The following is a 21,807-nucleotide window of genomic DNA, read 5'->3' on the forward strand; positions in this document are numbered from 1 at the left end:
CGTTGCTATCAGAAACCGATGAGAGGAGATTGCCCATTGCCAAAGTCTGAGAGCTTCTCGACAACGGATAGGACCTGGTCCCGCCCTGCTTGTTGATGTACCAGACCACGGACATGTTGTCCGTTTGAACTGCAATAGTCCCTACGGGAAGAAAGTCGTTGAGGGCTTGCAACGTTAAAAGCACCGCTCTCATCTCCAGGACATTTATGTGCAGATGGTATTCTATGGGTTGCCACGTCCCGTGGACCATCCTGCCCTGATAATGCCCCCCCCACCCGATCAGAGAGGCATCCGTAGTAACTGTGGCAACCGGAGGAGGGGGAACAAAAGGTCGGCCCTGATGAAGAAGAGGGCAAGATATCCACCAAATCAGATGAGTCCTGCACGATTGTGTGACTAAGATTTCGTGCCTCATCGGAAGACTGTGGAACGACCACTAAGTGAATAACATCCACTGCAGAAGACGCATGTGGAAGCGAGCCAGTGGTAGAAGAACAATGGCCGCAGCCATAAGACCTAGAACCTTTAGTATCAGCCTGGCTTTGACTTTGCTGCTCTGCAATAAAATCGAGCAATTTTTGGATGTCCAGAATTCTTTGATCTGTTAGTCTGGCTAACATTTTGACTGTGTTTAATTCTGCGCCTATAAAGGTGATAGATTGGCAAGGCCGCAGAGAAGATTTTTCGAAATTCACTGAAATTCCCAAACTCCTGCATAGCTGCAGAGTGTAGTCTCTGGTCTGAAGAAGCTGACACCTGGTGGTGGCGGAGAGGAGCCAGTCGTCTAAATAAGGAAATACCTGGAATCCTTGACGTCTCAGATGAGCTGTGACCACTGCCATACATTTGGTAAACACTCTGGGGGCTGAAGTGAGGCCAAAGGGCAGGGCTCTGAATTGGTAATGACTGGTGCCTAGCCGAAAGCGGAGAAACCTTCTGCAGCGCCTGTGAATCTATGTGATAGTACGCGTCCTGAAGGTCTAGAGCGCACATCCAGTTGTCCTTGCCCAGAAAGGGCAGAATGGACTGAAGCGTGACCATCCGGAATCTTGCCTTCTTGACAAATCTGTTTAGACTGCTCAGGTCTAATATTGGTCTCCAATCTCCCGTCCTTTTGGGGACCAAAAAGTATCTCGAGTAGATGCCGGATCCTACTTGGTCTGCCGGAACAGTCTGGACGGCTCTTTTTCCTAGGAGCTTTGAAACCTCCTGTTCTGCCAAATCCCTTTGACCGGGTGAGATGTCTGGAAGGGATTGTTGAGGTACGGGATACCTTTCGAAGGGGATTTTGTAACCCTCGGATATGATCGACTGTACCCACATATCTTGTGAAAGGGAATGCCAGGCTACTGGGTACAGCGAAATCCTTCCCCCGACTGCCTCCAAGGGTGGACAGTCGGGCAACACCTCAGGGGTGCTGAAAGGGCTTCTCAGGAAGAGACTCCCTGTTGCCCTGGTTCTGAGGACCCCCTGCCTCTAGGGCGTCTATTATTGTTACCCCTCTGCCTCTGGGGTAAACTGACCACGTGTGACCAGTGTAGCTCCTTGGGCTTTATGGAACCACATCTTCCCTCCCTTCTGACCCTTGGGATATGGTCTAGAAGGGGTGGAAAATGGACGCCAACGGCAGAAAGAGTTTTACCGTCCTGCTCACACCTGGTCAAGGTATCCTTCACCTGAGGTCCGAACAAAGCCGAACCATCAAAGGGGTATTGGTGAAGGACGCCTTAAAGGGGTCCATAAAATTACAAAGCCGCATCCAGGCTTGGCGCCTAAGAGCCACTCCTGTGCCTGCGGCCCTGCTCGCTCCATCGGCCGCATAGGATATGAGCCGCATGGAGGAGTTGGATAAGGAATTCAGGATTGCTAGCTGTGAGGCAATCTTTTCTTGAGCCCCAGCAGCAGAAGGATCCTGGACCACTTCACCTAGTTCCTTGAGAATATCTCTTTGAAGCCTGGTGAAGTGACAAAGGTAGTTCAGCGAACGCATAGCAAAGGTCGCTGAAGAAAACATCCGCTTTCCATACCTCTCCATGGTCCTAGAATCCTTGTTAGGAGGATGGACAGGTACTGAAGGATCCGCAAGTTCCTTCTTAGTGGCCGCCACCACCATAGCATCCACAGAGACGCCCTTGGAAAGAAACTGTTTGTCCGTAGGGGCCATAATAAACTTGGATGGTCTCCTGGGGACAGGTTCCACAGAATCAGGAGCTGCCCATGCCTTCCGAGCCACTACCTGCATAAGTGGGTCGAAAGGCGGAGACACCCAGGAGGTGGAGGGTCGGGATCCAAAAGCCTCCAGGTATACCGACTCATCCTCGGAGGGGTCAATGGAGGGCCAATTCCCCCTCTGTTTGAGGAGCTCAAGGATGTCTGAAAAGGAGACATTCTCAGAGGGGGATCGTGGGGAACCCTCCGACTCATCTAAGTCGGTATCAGATGTAGTAGACTCAGGGGAGTCTGTGTTTTTCCTCTTACACGTCCTCTTCCGAGGGGGTTCCCCTGCAGGATCAGGAGAAACTTCGGAAGAGGAAGATATTCCCAATGGGGAAACCTGGGGCGATGGATCCCTGGGCCTGAGAGCAAGAGGCTGGCAAGAGGAGTCTACAGGCACCGAAGAGGGAGGAGCTAGAGGGATGGACCGTTGACCTGGCTCAGGAGCCAGGACACTCCTATCACCTCAAAGGCTCCCCTCCCCAGGAGACCGGAATATTCCCGTTCCGAGGAAATAGGAATTCCCGGCTCCACTGAGAGGGAGGGCTCCGAGGCCGATGTCGGTGCCGAGCTTACCAAAGCCGAAGCCCCGAGAGGGAGAGCGGGGTCGGACAAGGGTCCGATGCCACTAGCCCCCTCGGAGCCGACTAGGGAAACCCGACGACCGGATCCCTCCAAGGAAGGTCTCAAGGAGATCAGAGCCGAAGACGACGGAGCCGAAAGGGGATGTATCGGTTCCGGCGCCGAAACAGTCGCTGTCCCGAGAAGCTCCGGCTCCGAACTCTGGTGGGGAGTCGGAGGAGGAAGTTCAAGGGGTGATGCAATAGCCGAAGTCTGCTGAGACGGGCTATGGAGCATTTGGGCCAGTGCCTGCGACTTTAGCAGCCTGCTTACCACCCTCTCTAAATCGTGGTCAGACAGCCTGGAAGATCTCGAAGATCGGCTCCGATGACTCCACTCCGACAAAAGAGGAGACCCCGGAGCAGAGTGGATAGATTCCAAAGACGGGGACCGAGATCTCTTCCTGGAGGAAGTCATCGGAGTCGACGTCCTATGGGTTCCAGATGGAGCCGAAGGCTTCTCGGCTCCGATACTGGATACTGTCGGCTCCAGCCGAGCCGACAAGGCAACAGCAGATTGGGTGTCGGAACCGATCGGAACCGACCCTAGCTGAGAAGGAGAAAGATCGGCTCCAGCCGGAGCCGATCTCGACTCCGAAGGAGTCGGAGCCACCGGGGAAGGCTTGGAAGCTGTAGCCTGACCCCTGGATGGCTTGGAAGGCTTATTGGACCCAGGTTTAGTGGGTGAACCTTCCGGCTTTAGCAAGCCAAGGAGGATTAATTTATTCCTCCTTTCCTGCAGGACTCGCTGGCTAAAAGAGTGACACAAAGCACAGGAGTCCTGCAGGTGTAAAGGCCCCAGGCAGTAAACACAAGAAGTGTGACTGTCTGTCAGAGACATTTTCTGACAGCACGAGTCACACTTCTTGAAGCCCGAGACCTTTACCTCTTTAGACATAGTCTAAGGAAAAAGAGTAATAAAATACTCACACACAGACACACACACCAAAAACAGTCACACAAATTAATCCCCAAACACAGACACACAGATAGGGATTAATAAGGAAGGCCTAGGCCTAACTGAAATTTTTTAAAACTTTTTATAAAGTAAAAAATTTTTACTATAAGGGGAATAGGGAGATTGTATGGACTATCCACTAAAAAATATGAAAAAAAGGGGGAGATAAACCCTGACTAAAGCTGTTTGAAAACTCAAACTTACCTCAGCTGGCAAAAAAGGAGAGCTCTTCGCAAAGCGGCAAACGAGATCTGAGGTAGTCCCGCCTTGCATCATGGGATATAGGGTTGCCTCGAGCTGGTAAAAGGAGTTCTCAAGCTAAGCAAGTGCCGAGTCGGAGCAGAGGATCGGCTCCGAACCCATCCAGCAAGAATGAAGGCGAGATTGACAACTTAACATCAGTCAATTCAATATAAATTAAATGCGGTGCTGTTTATTCATAGCAGGGACAAATTGGGAGAAAGGACAGTAGTTCAGCATTTAACAGAATCTCGAAGACCTTTAAAGAGGGCTTAAATGCATCAACAGCATTCAGTTAGCAAAATTCAGTCTCATTTCTATGATAGCGTGTTTATAAATACATAGGCACCATCTGTATTTAAAATATTACTACCCTATACCTGCGATGAGCAACAGGACACAAACATGAACATGTACCCTCGCCACAGTGAATCTGGTGTGCGTGTGTGTATATACAGACATTCTGGAGGTTCATTTTACCCCCCCTTACACAATACACCAGAGGAAATCTGTTTTCTAAAGTTGCAATCCTATAGCACTCTGCTCTAGTCCCTATCACACTACACCCACTTCCAAGTATTACTATCACACGTCACAATGTTCTACCTTCCCTCCCAGTTGTCAAGTGTGTGCATGCACACGTGTGAGGCTGAGAAGTACTAAATTCCAACTTAACTAATAGGCTCACCAGGTTCAATTACTTTTCAGAGAGGTTGCAATCAAAAACCAAGACTACAGGTGTGGCACACTAGCAAACCCTTTAGTCTTAAAATTTAGTGCAGATGTTTAACTGCCAGCATTGACCCACCTTCCCATTACCCAGGATATCATAACTCATGCCCATCCATTTTCTCAAACGTTTAACCTTTATACAATGGATACAGCACCACACTACAATTTTAGGAAATAAACTATTTTTCTGGATCTGAAAAATTCAAAAGGAGTATAACAAACACAGATTGTAATGGCATCTGCTGAATCGCAACACAGCCTGTGTCAAGGGGAAGACTGTCAGTTGGGATACTACATACACAAGCCACAGCTCTACCCTGCTAGTTAGATGCCAAGTCAACTTGCTACAACAGAAGCAACACCCAAGCCTAATGTGCTAAGTTTCCCCAACAATGTACAAATATTTTAATGCGTATGAAGCAAAGCATTTAACCCACCTTCTTCTCACTGCCAACTGTGCTATAAAAACTGCTTGCCTACAAAGAAACAAACATGCAGATGAAGACAGTGTTGCCTACTTATCTATCCAATTTAACCACTGAGAAAATGCAACCTCTTGCAAGCCATTACCTTGCTTCTTTCTACAACCCACAATCAGTGATGCAACATGTATTTTTCGACTCTCCTAAACATATTTCACATGGGTCTATATCTGCATATTGAATGCTGAAAACGCTGAATGCAATTTAAATCAAACTGAAATGTTCAAAATCTCAGAAGAGATTCTCTGGGAAAGAAATCTATGTTCCGTCAGTTCGCTCTTCTGAGACTTCGAACATTTCAGTTTGATTAAATTAAAATTTGGCGTTTTCAACATTTGAAATGCTGACAGGAACCCTTTAACACAACTAGAAACCTGTGCACCCACGCATCAGAGCGATTCCAATTACCTTTGCTCTGCATTCATAATTCTCCTTTGAAAGATGCTGCAGTTGTTAAAGGATAACGTTTAGTCATTAATTTGTTTTTCTAGTTAGACTTGCAGTCAGTCTAGCTTTTTGTATAACCTCCATACACCACACAGAAAAAGTCCACACTCCTCAAGAAAATGTTTCCTTAAATATGACTAGCAGCCCCTCAGTACAGGAAGTTTAACAAAACAGAAAGAACAATGAGCAAAAGAACCAAGCCAAATGACAAAACTACTGGACAATTTTAATACATTTGCAAATAACTTCAAAAAGAATACACAACTATATTAGCAGTGATCACTGCCATTCCATAAGAATCGTGCAAAGTTTAGTCAGTCTCCACAGCTACTGACTCTACTACTGCAAAGCAGCCACACAGCACCACAAAAGTAGCAGTGAAAAAAAAAAAAAACGGAAATTTCAATTGTCATACAAATACACACCTGTTTCAACCATACCGATGATCCCAATAAATTAAACTTTAATGCATATTTTTTCCTTACCAGATAAGACTGCCACTCCCCCCTCCAGTTTACATGTACATGCCCAGAGAAGACCCAAGCAAGAATTTGTGCCTCTTTGGTTCAAAGGTCAGACAACTTGCACATAATTAAAAATTGAATCAATGAATTACCATACGAAGATCCTTTCTGTACTTGTTTTTGCGAATGATATGTCGTACACTGTTCAAGGTGGCACGAGCATTTTTATTGATAGTCATCTTCTCATAACATGTAGCAGGTTTATGCTGACCTAGAAAAACAGAAGGAGTAAGACAATGAACACTACCTCAACTTTAAGTATCAACTTTCTGAATCAAACACCACCAAAATATATGCATTTAAAAATCACAGAAGTTACTTTAATCCTCAACTCTTTACTTTGAAAAAATCCAATACAGTTTTAAAATTATTTTCAACCTTAAAAAATAGAGCAATGTTTTCTGGCACAGAATCTAAATCAATAACATAAAAGAGTTAAACCATTCCAGATCACACATCCACATCCATAACCAGAAACACCAATTATGATAAAGTGCATATGGACAAACTACAGCCCACTTAAAGCAGGTTTAACAATTTCATATGCACCATGACAATTCGCCAATAGTAAATAATTTAACCAACAAAAACACTAATGTGTAATCATGGCACTGACAGGAGAACATGTTTAAATCACATTTAAACTTCAAGTTGTAGGTAAATGCTGTCCAGTCTGCTAGCAGGCATGAATGTGAAAACTAATGACAAGACTGCTGGGGGATATAACTGAAATAAAGTCAAGATTCAGGATACTGAAACATGAACTTGGGCCAGACTATTTGCAATAAGTGCGGATAACTACAAAATGCTGAATTTAAAAACACTTTTTAAAGCATTGGTACACAAAAGCTACTGCTGAACAGAATCCTGGCTAAGTAAAGCCAATTCAAAGGGTGCTGTGACTATCAAGTTCACATTGTTTCAAAATATACTACACAAACTTTTACCAAACTGGATTTTTTCTTTTTAAAGTAAATGCTCATACTACACGTTTCGCTTGTGAAAAGCTAGGAGCATAAATTCATAGTGGAAAGCGCATGTAAAAAGGCACAGCCAAAGAGATGCATTATTGGCACTGTACAGAGAGAAACGTGTAATGAAATCCTATACAGACTTAATTCAGGCTTAGATTTTTTTTTTTTTTTTTTTTTACAAGGACACAGCGATGGGCTACCAGTGACTCATCCTCCAAGGAAAGGGAGGATCACTCAAGATGGAGAACAAAAACGAAAGGAAATGAAAACTTAGGGGTCATTAGAAAGTGGCCAGAATCAACAGAATTAATGCACAGTACAGTCAAGGCAACACAGAAAATTTTGCATTTTTTTACACTAAAATATGAAAAACAGCAACTGAAGCTACATTTCTGCTTGGCATTTCACCAGCACCAGAGGTGGTCTAAACTGTTACACAATCAGCAAGGGGCTTGCAATATATGTCAAACAATTGATCAGTGTGGATCAAGAACACATGTGGCCGATACAAATGCCACAGGTCAAGACAGTAAAATTTTACATTGGATAATACTTCTAAGAGGGGCAAGACTGATGCAGCAAGCTCTGAAATGCCCCACAAATGGTTACAGAAACAATATTTGAAAAGTTAGCATGCCAAGAAACTAGCTTTGTTTTAAGTAGTTGGCTAGTCGAGCTATGGCCCTAGATCAGAAGTGGAGACCAGCTGCCCATGCATCAAAAGTATGTTAAAACTGACCATTAAAAGGGATGTAGCTAAACATTTACACTTTGTACTAAAACCTAACCCTGATGCCCCACTACCTATCAATTTTAAAACGTGTACTCAAAACAGAAAATGCTCCTACTCTATACTACTTTCAAAAGTGACTGGTCAGTCAAAAGTAGAGAAACTACTTTTAAAATGTGCACCCCCATCACACAAACATGCTTAATCAGCATAGTCAGTTTAAAGGATGGGACAACTGAACATCCACGATTCTTCACACAACCAACGAGCACAACTTTGCATTTCTTTATACTAAAGCAGTCACATCTACATTTTGCCAATTTTACAAGGTCTTTAACCCAATGCCACTTCAAAAACTACAGCATCAACTTTCGTTCTTCCTTACTCCAGTGACATATCACACCATCTTAAATACAAGCACATCATTATATAGACTGTTGCACAACCCCCAAACTTTACATAAAGTTTCAGTATGAAAAAGTCACACTGTTTAATGGCATTTTACACCACTAGCCTATTGCACTGCATTGGATATTGTTATTGTGCCTCCTTGCACAAATGGCATTCACTGCCCTTAGTAGCACACAGACATGAGAATTACTTGTAGCACAAGTGTGTTAAGTTTTTCATTATAAACTCCCCATTACAGCATTAATCCACCACTTTTTCAAAGGCTCCAAAAACATCCTACCAGGAGGGTCCAATCCACAAAACCCTTCACCTTCTCAGCAGCTTACTGATGAAAAAACAGTAGAAGACCTTGCAGCAGTTCAAAAACACAATGGTCACAGAGTTGTCATCACAGACCCAAGAGGCACGTTTAAGCCTAGTTATGCTTAACAAAATTTGATAGGCATTGGTTTCCAAGGGTTTTGAGGGCATATACATTTGTGCATGGGTGGCAGAGCATTTACAAGCCATAACCTCATACGCGACCAGGTTGTGGGACTATTATTCAAAGCCATGAAGTTGTCAGTTTAACAGGCCAACGATCTTTAGTAACAAACATTTCCATCCTTTTCCAAACATGGATGCATGACAAACTAGTTTAAAAACAGTCTAGTTCCTTCCTGGACTCAACATCTCAAACAGCATCACTGGAACTAATCTTCAAAGCTAATTTCACAATGTGAGCACACAGAAGTGAAATGGACAACCAGGATAAGTGAGCAAATTTAACATAAGAAGCAACAGCGGTATTTTTATTCAACATACAACTCAGACCATATATCTATATCTAACATACAAAATATTTTTTCGCCAGGATGGCAAATACATGAAGCACAATGTCAAACATTAAGTACAGCTGTGTAAATAAACTATGTTCAAATGATCACTACTGCAACAGCCTTAGTGATATAGGTTATATCCTGCACAGCATAACAGCCAGACAGCTTCAAGCTGAGCTGACTGGAGAGAGAGATTTGGACACCAAGCCCTTCACAGCTTCCATGCCAACAGAAAAAGGGGGAAGCTGTGCCTGAAAGGACAATGCCAGTAACAGAACAAAAAAAAAAAAACACTCCCACAAACTGGTGTAAACCACACAAAAAAGGGGAAGATGGGAGGAGGCAGCCACTGCAGCAGTGATCAAACATCTATTACAAGATTAGTTACACAGTTGTACTATGTTCACCATAGCATTCACTGCTGCAGAAGCCTTAGCATTATGGGTAGATTAACCTAACATACATTTAGGAGGTGGAAGAAGAGTCCAACAGCCACAGGAAAGCCTGATCTAGATCTAGAAAAAGAGAATACATATTATAGTGCACTGTCAAAAACACACAGAGGACCACAATGCAGCTTCTAGAATACTTTAAATCCAACCCTTTCCAAAAGGCTATAGGTGAAACCAAGGCGCTGGTAGAGTGGGCCTCGACCCCACCCAAAACCTCTGTTACAAGTATAACAAAAGGCACTAGCCTGTTTTGACACACGTTGTCCCTTTTTAACTTAAATTAACTTCTAAAAGATACGAAAGACTGTTTTGTCAACATAGCACCAGAGTTGCTGTGAACTCCCCAGGTACGTAGTATCCTTTCTCCCTCATTTAGGTTAGGGAAAGAAACACAAAATTAGACAGTTTGGCTTTAGTCGACTGATACCACATAACACAAAAGATAAGGTTGCAAAGAAACCATGTCTATGCAGAAAATGAGAGTTCACCTGAAAGATCCTGCAAAACTCATCTACATTCTAGCACAGGTTAGAGCACTCAGTAAAACTGTTTTCCATGTTAAAAAGCTGAGGTCAGCCAGGTTAACTGGTGCAAATGGAGCAAGTGTAAAGCTTCTTGAACACAAAATTAAGACCCCAAGGAGCAGTCACTGTTTTTCTTGGGAGGCCTCTTTTGCAAAACCCCTTTCTTGTGCAAGTATCTCCAGTCTGTAAGGAAGCTTGTGCTAATGCCCCTGGACATTTCTATAAGAAGGGAGAATCATGGTTGCCTGAGCCATAAGGGAGTCACCACTGGGATCAGAAAACGGTAAAGGGCGTTTATGCTAGACCAAAGAGATGGACACCATTTTACCTCTCATGTGGAGTCTTGCCAGGGGTGTCACGAGTCCCCAAATCTTTGGGTATCCCATCACAGTGACTGAAATCTGAGTGGAAAACCTTAGAAACAGATCTACAATATATTTTTTTTCCCTTTCTGTGGAAGAAAAGCCGTTTGAACTTTGTGTCTGGTTGAATTTGCATGAACACAGTCCCGTGTGAAGAAGTAGAGAAAGACTTTTGAATGTTCTCTTGGAATCCCAGCTTGTGTAAAAGATCTCTCCGCAAAAAGAAAGACTGACATTTCGAAAGACTATGCCAAGATAAGCAAGTCAATAAAATGTGGATACCCTGTAGCCTGCAAGGAGCTATAACTGGAGCTAGCAAGACACTTTGGACTATCCAGTGCATCAAGAGTTTTCAAAGGGTAAAGCAGAGAACTAAAAGTTGTGTGTGCCTGGATTGCATTAAGAAATACCTGAAATCTGGATGAATAGGGATGTGATAAGCATCTTGTGTGTCTAGTGTTACCAGGAAACTTGAAAACAGGAATAGGTAATGGAAGTACAGGTTTAGGAAAGATAGAAAATCCTTGGGAGACCAGTTCCGAGTCTTTCTTTGGCACTATGAACATCCATCACACGTTGAGACAGCATGTGATGAAGAAAGTACAGTTTTGTACCCACCATAAATGTAGATGTTCGAGTGCTAATACAGCTGCAGTCATAACAGATGGGTTCTCCTGCCGTCAGGCGGGTCCTCGGTCGGCCGAATTCCAAAGTCTAGGTCCGGCGTCGGTTGTCGTCGCTTTCTTTCCTGACGTCAGTGTGACAGGGGTATACAAAACACAGCCAACGCCATTTTCTTCAGTCTTTCTTGCCCCAGATGTCAGGTGCCCCCAGAAGATATATATATAATCATGCATTACAACATAATCAAAAAACAGTAGTTGCAAGCAAATACACCATAGAAGGATAACCCAATCAAGTTGGAAGATGAGTAGTTAGCCACTAGGTCTGTACCCAGAGGGGAAGGGAGGGAAACCTGCACTGCAGCTGTATTAGCACTCGAACATCTACATTTATGGTAGGTACAAAACTGTACTATGTTCATCGTGCATACAGCTGCAGTCATAACAGATGGGTAGAATCCCAAAGCTACGCACAAGGTGGTAGGCACTAGGTGGAACTGGGAGGGGCCAGAATGCCCTGCAACACAGCAGTAGCAAAGCCTGCTCTAGTTTTGGAGTATAAAGGTAGGTAGGTAGTGTTTAGTGAAGGTATGCACAGAACTCCAAGTGGCTGCCTCCAAAATATCTTTGGTAGGGACTCCTCTGAGGAAGGCTGTAGAGGTAGCTGTGGCCCTTGTGGAGTGGGATCCGATGCCTGCAGGTACAGATTTACCATGAAAGGAGTAACAAAACCGTATGCAGTGGCCTATCCATTTCGAAATTGTCGGTTTGGAAATTGGCTTCCCTTGAGCTCCTACAGCATAGGACACAGAGTTGTTCTGATTTCCTGAAAGGCTTTGTTCTGTCCAAACAGTAACGTAGCTGTCTATGGATGTCTAAGGAATGTAGCAGCCTTTCCCCTTTGTTTTGAGGATTGGGGTAAAAGGTAGGTAAGTGTATGGCCTGATTTAAAGCTACCCTGGATACTACCTTAGGCATAAATGACAGGTTGGTTCGTAGGGAAACCCTGTCCTGATGGAAGATGAGAAAGGGCTGCACAGCCATGAGGGCTTGTAGTTCCGAAACCCTACGAGCTGAGGTAATGGCGAGAAGGAAAGCTGTTTTCCAGGACAAATATTGCAAATCTGTTGAGGCAGCTGGTTCAAAGGGAGGCAATGTTAATTTTTCTAGAATGTAATTAAGATCCCAGGCTGGTATTGGTTGTTTCCTTGGAGGTCTTATATTCTTAGCCCCTCTGAGGAACTGTCTTAAGAGTGGGTGAGAGAATAAAGGTGGATCAGTGTTGTATTCTGCAGAAATGGCTGAGGCATGAATTTTGATGGAGGAAAATGAAAGTCCACTGTTCAGCAGCTCAGCTAGATACTGTAATATCGGAGGCAAATTCAGTTTTCTAGGATCCTGGCCTTTTTTGTCATTCCAAGCGCAAAACCGTTTCCATTTTGCGGAGTAAGCCTTTCTAGTAGATGGCCTTCTGGCCTCCAAAATGACATCCTGCACCTCTTTGGAAAGTAGGGTCTGTTGTGGTGTTAAGGAATTTTCCATGCAGCTACATTGAGTGTTTTCAGCTGACTGAAGAATTTTGTAGCTGTGCTGAGTCAGTAGAAGAGGCATTAGAGGTAGGGTCCAGGGAGGAGTATGTGTTAGGCTCCTCAGGAGTGGGTACCAGTGTTGTCTTGGCCAGTCTGGAGCAATCAGTATCATCTTCGGTCTGTCTGCTCTTGCTTTCAAGAGCACCTTGGGCAGAAGAGGCAAAGGTGGGAAGGCATAAACTGTCCGTGCTGCCCAACTGAAAGGGCGTCCACTCTCCAGGCCTTTGGATGGAAGGTCCTTGAGCAGAATTTTGTCAATTGATGATTCCTGTGGGAGGCAAAGAGATCTATGTCTGGCCTTCCCCACGCTTGGATTATCTTTGTAAACACTTGAGGATGCAACTTCCATTCGTGCGGGTCTGTCATATTTCTGCTTAGATGGTCTGCCAGCGTGTTTTCCAATCCTGGCAGGTACTGTGCTTGAAGTTCGATTTGCCATTCCAGAGCCAAGTTCCAAAGTGACATGGCTAGCCTGCACAGGGGGTATTAATGTGTTTCTCCTTGTTTGCTTATGTACCACATTACTGTGGTGTTGTCTGTTCTTATCAATAATTGCCCTGGATGCAGGAGGTCCTTGAAAGCTGTAATTGCATTTATCACTGCTAGCATTTCCTTTTGATTGATGTGAAGGTGCTTTTCCTTTTGGGACCATTTGCCCTGAATGCACCTGTCATGTGTGCCCCCCAGGCGTAGTCTGAGGCGTCTGTTGTGATGACCTGATTTGCTTGAGGCTTGCAGAATGGTAGACCCGTGTTTGTTTGGCATGCTTGGGCCCACCATAGAAATTCCTTTTGCAAACACGGGATTAGTGGTATTATTGTTTCCAAACTGTGGCTGTGTTGAGACCATAGGTTTTTTTTTTAAGTACCATTGAAGTTTCCTCATATGCAACTTTGCACATGGGATTAGAAGAATGCAAGATGCCATGAAGCCCAGAGCCTGCAGGATTTTCCTTGCAGTTAGCCTGGTACAATTTGCTAGTATTTTGAAGTACTGAGTTAGTTGCCCCTGTTTTTCTGGTGTAAGATAGGCCATCTGGGTGTTTGTGTCCAAGTTGGCACCCAGGAAAGTTATTTTCTGAGATGGTGTTAGCCTGGATTTCTCTTTGTTGACTGTGTATCCCAGAGAATTCAATAACCATGTTACATAAGCCAGATGTTCCAGTAGTATGTGTTTGCTGTCCGCTTGGATCAGGCAATCGTCCAAATAAGGGTAAATTTGTATCCCTTGAAGTCTGCAGTAGGCAATTACTGATGCCAGGCATTTTGTGAATACTCTGGGCGCAGTAGATAAGCCAAAGGGCAATGCAGAGAATTGATAGTGGAATGAACCTGCAAGAAATCGGAGGTATCTTCTGCAGCTTTGTCTGATTGGGACATGCAGGTATGCCTCCTTGAGGTCCAATGTCGCCAGCCAAGACTCCTTGCCCAGCATGGGAAGCTGCTGCTGTAAGGTGAGCATCTTGAATTTTGGTACGAGTAGAAATGTGTTTAGGATGGATAAGTCCAAAATGCGTCTCCAGTCGGTTCCCTTCCTTGGTACCAGGAATAGTCTGGAATAAAAAACTTTGACCTTGTTCGTGAGTAGGTACCTCTTGAATAGCTTTCATGTCCATGAGCTTTGAAATTTGTATTTGAGCCTCTGCCCTTTGATTGTGTGGCAGGTTCGGCATGCCTCTCATTTTTGGAAGAGTGTGAAAATGAAATCTGTAGCCTCTGTTTATAATGTCCAGGATCCATTTGTCTGTTGTGATATGCCATTTTTTTGTAAATAATGCCAGCTTTCCTCCCAAGGGTGCTGCCAGCTGAGACCTGCTTGGCATGAAAAGGGGAAAGTCATTGGGTTTGTTTCCTGTATTGTTGTGCACTGTCTTCGCCACCTCTTGGGGTGCTGGAGTTTGCCATTGTCTGCCTCTATATGATCATTGAGATTGTCCTCTGCCCCTTGTACGCCTGTATCTACCTCTTTGGGGCTTGTCCGTGGCTGGAAAGGACCAGTTTTTTGAAGGCCAATTTCTGCTAAAACGTGGTGGTTGTACCTGTAGAAACGCTTTGACAGTTTGCATAAATTTAGCTTTTTCTTCCATTTTCCGTAGTATCTCCTCAGCATTAGTACCAAATAATACATCCTTTTGTAAAGGAGCATCTAGTAGTTCAGCTTTAACAAGATCAGGCAAGGTTTGTTCCCTAAGCCAGGCATGTCTACGAATGACTGATCCTGTAACAGCAGCTCTACTTGAGGCCTCTAGAGCATCATAGCCACATTGTAAGGTGTGTTAACCCACTTGTTCTGCACTATGCATCATATCCTGCAACTCCTTCAAATCTGGTTGTTCAGGTTGTGACATTTTATTCCTTAATTGTGATAACAGAAACTGCTGATATTTAAGCATATGGAACTGACAATTTAAGGCCCTCATGGCTAGGGTGGCCGAGGTATATACCTTTTTTCCCCACCTTTCTAAGGATCTAGGCTCTCTTTCGGAAGGTAGTGGATTCTTAGCAGTAGAGGCCTTCATTCCCTTGGGGCCTTGAGAAATGGTTTCAGGGTCAGCAGTATGGCTTTTGTAAAGAAATTGGTGAGAGTACGGAACTCTGTAGTACCTATCAGGCTTGACTGGGGCAGGAGGCAGGGAATCCGGATTAAGGCAAGCCTCCGAGTAAACATCATCAAGCATGTCCAAGACAGGAGGTATCGCCAGAGGTCTGTGCTGAGGTAGCAAAAGAATTTCCCTAAGCCTTTTCTTGGAATCTGAAAAGTCTTGGCCTTCCCAATGGAAGTGTTCCCTCAAGGTATGCAATGTTTCCCCGAAAGAAAAATCCTCTGGGGGAGATACAGAAGGAATGGACTGCTCTGCATCAGAATCTTCAAAAGGGGAGTACGAGTGTTCCTCTTCATCAGAATGTTCTGAAATAATGGAGCCCTGGTCAGAAGAGGGAGAATCTTCCTCCACTCTGGGTCTCTTGTCCGGAGGGGGTTGGGAACCCCTGATAAGAGTAAATCCTCAGCCATTTTTAGCATCTGCTTTTTAGGCATGGGGCCAGGAGATGGGCCCTGTGCAACAGGCCTCTTGGGATGCATGGCTGATTTGGACTTAGTAAAGGCCTTTATGGAAAAGGAAGATGAGGGTCTAAAGACACCATGGGTGGAAGTGGACCTGTCCACATTAAGAGGCTCAACACTCACAGTGGCTTCGGTAGCTGTAGTCAGGGTATGGGCCGAGGCACCTGCGGTCTCTGTTACAGAAGACACCGCCAGAGAAGTGTTGTCGGTAGTCAGGAGCTGCGAAGGCGCCTCGCTGAGAACCGGACCATGTGTAGCCGGTTTTGGCGTGGTGTCGGTGGAGACCACGGACCTCTCGTGTCGGTCTTTGTCCTTGCGTTTTTTGGACAAAACGGTAGTCTGAGTCTCCGACGACATTTTATAATCAAAAGCTTTACCAAAAAAGTGCTGGGCGAACTCCGCCCGACGCTTAATAGTGCGTTTATTGAAAGTAGCACAAAAGCGACAGCCCGAGACGTCGTGGTCTGGGCCTAAACAAGGTATACAGAGGGAATGGAAATCCTTATGCGGTATTTGCTTCCCACAAGAAATACAGTTGTTGACTTTGTCTGACATCGGTCTGAGGCAAGAAAAGTTTCCCCAACGGGGTACTTGGCTTTAAAGAAGACTTCGCTTTCTAAATTTTCGTAATTTCAGGAGCTGGCCGACTGGCACTTGCGAACTGCTTCTGCTTTGGGCACCGCGTGGCAAAAAAGACTGAAGAAAACGGCGTCGGCAGTGTCTTGTATACCCCTGTCGCACTGACATCAGGAAAGAAAGCGACGACAACCGACACCGGACCTAGACTTTGGAATTCGGCCGACCGAGGACCCGCCTGACGGCAGGAGAACCCATCTGTTATGACTGCAGCTGTATGCACGATGAACATCAAGTGGAAAGAGTCTGATCTGCAAGATGAGGAATGACACCCTGGAAATGAGGAATTTCCTCCCACTTCCATCTGTAACATTGATGGATTTTTAGAATGCATGTGTCTGAAAATCTGTTGCCAAATTGAAAAAAGGAGACTCAGACTTTCTGGAAGAGAAAATTGACAACAATGGGGTGGGGGTGTGTCAAGGTCTCGAATAGTCAGACCGCCCTTGGTTTTTGGAAGTGATACTTCTCTGCCACTTCTTAAACATCTCTCCATTCTGTTTTTAACAGAAACTGGATAAGAAAAGCTGCTGGACAATTCTGAAGAGAGGGGGTGAAACATCTAAAATTCCCTGAACAGCTTGCCCTCATCACATTTTTTGATCATTTCTGAAGCAAAGGGGACAAAAACATCAAACCTCAATCCAAGCAATCCTCCTTAAAACAGTATCAGTGTGGCCACAGCCATGAAAGTAGTTTCAAATTTCACACACACTCATTGCTTGCAATGTGTGCAACAGAGTTTTCTTCACAAGCAACATGCATTCCTCATTTTTGTCAGAGCATAGTAACAGGAGCCACCTCTTGGGTCTAGTTCAATAACTTCAATAACAGTTGAAAATTAATTAATGGGACCTCTTTATGGTATAAAGGTCCATTTACAAAAAAAGTGCAGCTGTTATACTGAGAAAGTGGTTTATTGTGCTTTGTTCCAAATGGGCTTGTTTTTATATTGGAAAGACAGAAAGGAAACTTAAAAAAACGTATTTATGAACATTTGAGGGATATCAGACTGCAAAAAGAAACCAATGCCCTTGCAAAACATTGTATGGAATGGCCCAGACATGCTTTAAATTCGCTGTTATTGAACTAGACCCAAGAGGTGGACCTTGGACTTTATATTTGGAGAAAAGTGAGGCCATATTGCATTTGAAAACGAATGCAACCCAATGGCCAGGCTTAAATGAATCTGTTGCAATTACTTGCTTTTTAAGATTAAAAGCTTTAGACAGACTATGCTTTTAAAGAAATGTTCTTGTAATTTTTAATAGTTGAAACATATGCATTAATTTTATGTTTATATATATATATATATATATATATATATATATATATATATATACACATATACATACACACATATATACATACACACATTGGTGAATTTTATACTGCATCTATTATGTGTTTATTTATTCATTTATATAACAATATATTAGGGTTATTTGAAGTGTACAACATATAGGAAAAGTTGGTTTTATTAGATTTTATTTACACATTCAGTTTTATTTTAATAATGTATTATAGTTATGTATTTATATGTATTATAGTGGGCAATATTTAGGATAATGAATGTTTTGTGTGTGATTATCTGACATTATTAGATGTAAATTGTAGGAATAGTCATTGCTCATGAATTATTCATGAACCCTGGATGTTGATTGGTTCAGTAATTAACTATTATAAATTTGCTGTCAGTTGGGGCATGCTCTGTCTTGATACAGTCTCCAAATGGTTGGAGACGAAAGCGCTTGATTCACTGGATGTATCCGATTTATTTTTATTTGTTAAAGTTCTTTCTGTAAGCACTTTAATTGCTTATTTGAAAATTTTTATCTTTCTTCATCTTGTTGCAACAGAGGCCGATTTTTGGATTGTGGTTTGTTTGACTTTCAAAAGTTTGACATATTTTGGTTAAGTGCTTTAGAGTTCCTGTGATTGGATGACTAGCAGACTTATTCTATTACTGGAGTTTGTTTCTACCAGTTCCAGAAACTGGCTTGTGTTTGGTTTTACAATAAGTTTAAGAAAATGGAAGTCCCTCCACCTGAAGGAAACAACCTGCCCAAGGAAAGCAGCAGATCATTGATCCTAAAATGCCTCAAGAATGTACTTTTTTGGCGGCAGTAAAGCTCTGAAGGGCTTCACTCCCAAACCTGCCTTTTAGATTAAGCTGCTTAACAGTTTGGGCATGTAGAAAAAGTGTCCTGAAGCTTGGAAGGATAGAATCCATACAGCCAAGGTTACTGCAGCAGTGATCGATAACAGCATATGCTATTTAAATAAACATTTAAACTGTTTAATTCAGTCGTACTGGGTCAACAGCACCAAACGTCCCAGCCCTTAGATAAGGCTCCTAATGCTAAAAAAGGAGCACCAAACTGTACTGTTAAAGGTGTTGTCTGTTTAAATACAGAACACAGATTAGAATTTAAAACTAGTAAAAAAGCAAGCAAAAGCCTCAATCACAGGCTCTGAGGATTCCTCTGGTGTAGTTAAGCACCACCCTGCTCGCCCTCTGGGCTCACTTCACTCCCTTCCCTGCCCCCTATTCTTGCCCACCCCCAGTACCTCTGAATTTATAACCCCTCAGCCACACCCCCCTCCACCAGCCATTAACAGGAATTCATTTATAACCCACCCCTTCCACCATCTCCCCACCTATTACACATAGGTTGCCTACCTACCAGGAGTACATCCCCCCCATGTCTCTAATACTCAAGTCTTCTAAAAATACCACCTCTACTCTCCACCCTACCTTTACAAATCACCCTTTATTCTCACTATCTATGAAAACCAATCCCATATAGGATTCAACCATCCCAAACCTTTCTGCCCACTCATTCATGGCCATCGATGCCAACTTCTTTACCCCTAACACCCACCCTGCTATACCCAGATATGTTAACACCAAAACGAACTACTACCAAAAACTGATAAAATACATTTCTAAAGATCAGCTAGTTTGCCCCACACCCTTACTATTGATGGGGATATCCACCCCAACTCTGGGCCACCATCCCCTGACAACACTAACTCTAATCATAAGAGCCCAAACATAAGAAAGCCTAAACAGGCCCCTAACTCACTATCGACCTGCCAGTTAAACATTAGAAGCATCAACAATAAGGTCCACAACCTCCATGCCCTCATGACAACCTACTTCCCCGACATACTGTGTCTCACGGAAACATGGCTAAAACCAACTATGCCAAATAATGAAATTCTCCCTCCAGGGTATAATACTCAGGCTAGACCGTACTACCAGGAAAGGGAGAGAGGTTGCTGTTCTCTATAAAACCACCCTAAATGTTACAATAGACAACCTTGAACCACCTATGTTTAACAAAGCAGAAATTATGATTTACAAAACTACCAATAAAAACAAACGTATACACAGTGCGTCTATATTCCTCCAGGTAATAACTCTGGGACTCTAGAAGACATCCTCTACTGGCTATCCAATGCCTACCCCCAAGAGACCATTGTTCTAGGGGACCTCAATATAGACTGGCACACCTGCACTGCAGAGACCCAACCACCCATGTAAATCTACATGGTTTTACACAAACTATAACTTCCCCTACTAGGATCAGAAAGCCTAACAATAAAGTATCCTAGACTGGATACTAATCAATAGCCCCCACATGTACAAATCAGGTACTCTCCCTGAAGATCTAAGCAATCGTTTCTTAACATATACTATTAGGCATAAATTTAAATGTCCACATCTACCCACCTATAAAAAAATAAGAAATAAAAACTTTAAAAAAGAAATAAAAAAACTTAAAAATTATGCAGTCAATTCTAAAACTACCACCACTAGATGAGGCACCAACACACTTTTAAAACACACATTTCCGACCATCCTTGACAACCATGCACCTGCATGCTCTATTAGAACAAACAAAAGTTGCCCCCTGGCTCACTAAAGAAACCAAACTAAAGTTCATCCAAAGAAATGCCTGGAATGCCTCGCACTCCTCTAAAACACCACAATATCAACTCAAATTTCGACAATATAGGAATGATACAAAAAAATCCAGAAGCAGCCACAAAAATTCTGGACAGGTATTAAACTCCTCCACCCAGGGCAATCCACAACTCCAACCCCCTCAGTCCCAACCCAAATATCACCAGAGTCCATTGCCAACACCTTCAACAGTTTCTTTACAGAAACCATCCAGACCCTTGCTAGCAAACTTAAACCCACTTGTCCCAATGCTGAAACCCATAAACCCAATCACATTCTCTCCTTTAGCATCCAAAAAGTTCCGACATAGCCCCAATTAAAAAACCCAAACCACCCTTTCAGCTGACCTCAACCCTGCAGACTATCTGCAAAAAGCTGCTGATGTTATAGTATACAGTCACTATTTTGATAAACAGAACCATAACTGAAGCCTCTATCTGGAAGGAGGCAGCTCCATTGAGCTGTTAAAACTATAGACCAATAGCTATCCTTTCCCCTCGGCTAAAATTATGGAAAACAGTATCCATAAACAACTATTACACTACCTTATTCAACAATCTTCTGGCTAACTACCAGCATGGATTTAAACCACAGCACAACAGCACAGTACCACCTCAGCCCTCCTCTCCTTTTCTAATGTCAAATTCCAAATGTAACAAACTGTCTTCTGCCCCATTTCCCGACCTTTCCAAGGCCTCTGACATGGTTAACCACCAGCTATTCTTACTTACCCTAAATAAAATATCCCTAAACAATGCTATACAATGGTTTCAAACTTATCTTAGTGGAAGACAGCAGGCTGTCCTTTAGCAGAAGAAACTCTCCACCCTTCTCCCAGCTACCCTTGGCGCCCCTCAAGGCTCCATATTAGGCCCCCTTTTCTCCCTCTATCAATGGCCTCCACACTAATCCCAGACGCAACCTGTACACAATATCCCAATGACTCCACCCCGATTTGCGCAGCCCCTACAGATCTCCTTAGTTTAACCAAGAAAACCTTTAATATACAGTGAAAAACTGGATCTCTACTCAACAGCTGACATTAAACCCTAATAAAACAAAGCTATTGCTGCTCTCCCCTACTCACAAATCCTCTCAACCTTCGTTTACTATAACATCTAACAATGGGACCATAATTTCACCAGATGTATACCAAAATCCTAGGTGTTATAATAGACCGCACCCTCAATTATGATATGCACATAAACCAAGCTATTAAAACAGTTAATAAAAACTGCTCCCTATTCAAAAAAATAAAAAATAAATAAATAAATAAAACAAACAAAAAAAAAACTCACTAGGACTGCCATTGCCCGTAACAATCTACTTTCAACTCTGCACCTCACCAACACTCACCAACTTCAACAAAACTGATCTCAGCAAACTCTCTAGCTGCTAGAATCAAATTGCCAGGTTTGCCACAGGAACAGGACAC

General features: G+C 43.4%; 1 protein-coding gene across 1 annotated transcript in view; it reads right to left on the reverse strand.

Annotated features, from left to right (window-relative positions):
* Positions 1-21,807, reverse strand: part of RPL28 (ribosomal protein L28) — a gene marked incomplete at its 5' end in the record, with an annotated part of 40,430 nt that overhangs the window by 13,492 nt on the left and 5,131 nt on the right. Inside the window, 1 exon segment of the mRNA XM_044058712.1 lies at positions 6,310-6,428. Coding sequence (XP_043914647.1) covers positions 6,310-6,428 — 119 coding nt within the window.

Source organism: Protopterus annectens, chromosome 16.part0 (genome assembly GCF_019279795.1).
Source record: "Protopterus annectens isolate FY-2018-M chromosome 16.part0, PAN1.0, whole genome shotgun sequence".
NCBI lineage: Eukaryota > Metazoa > Chordata > Ceratodontiformes > Protopteridae > Protopterus > Protopterus annectens.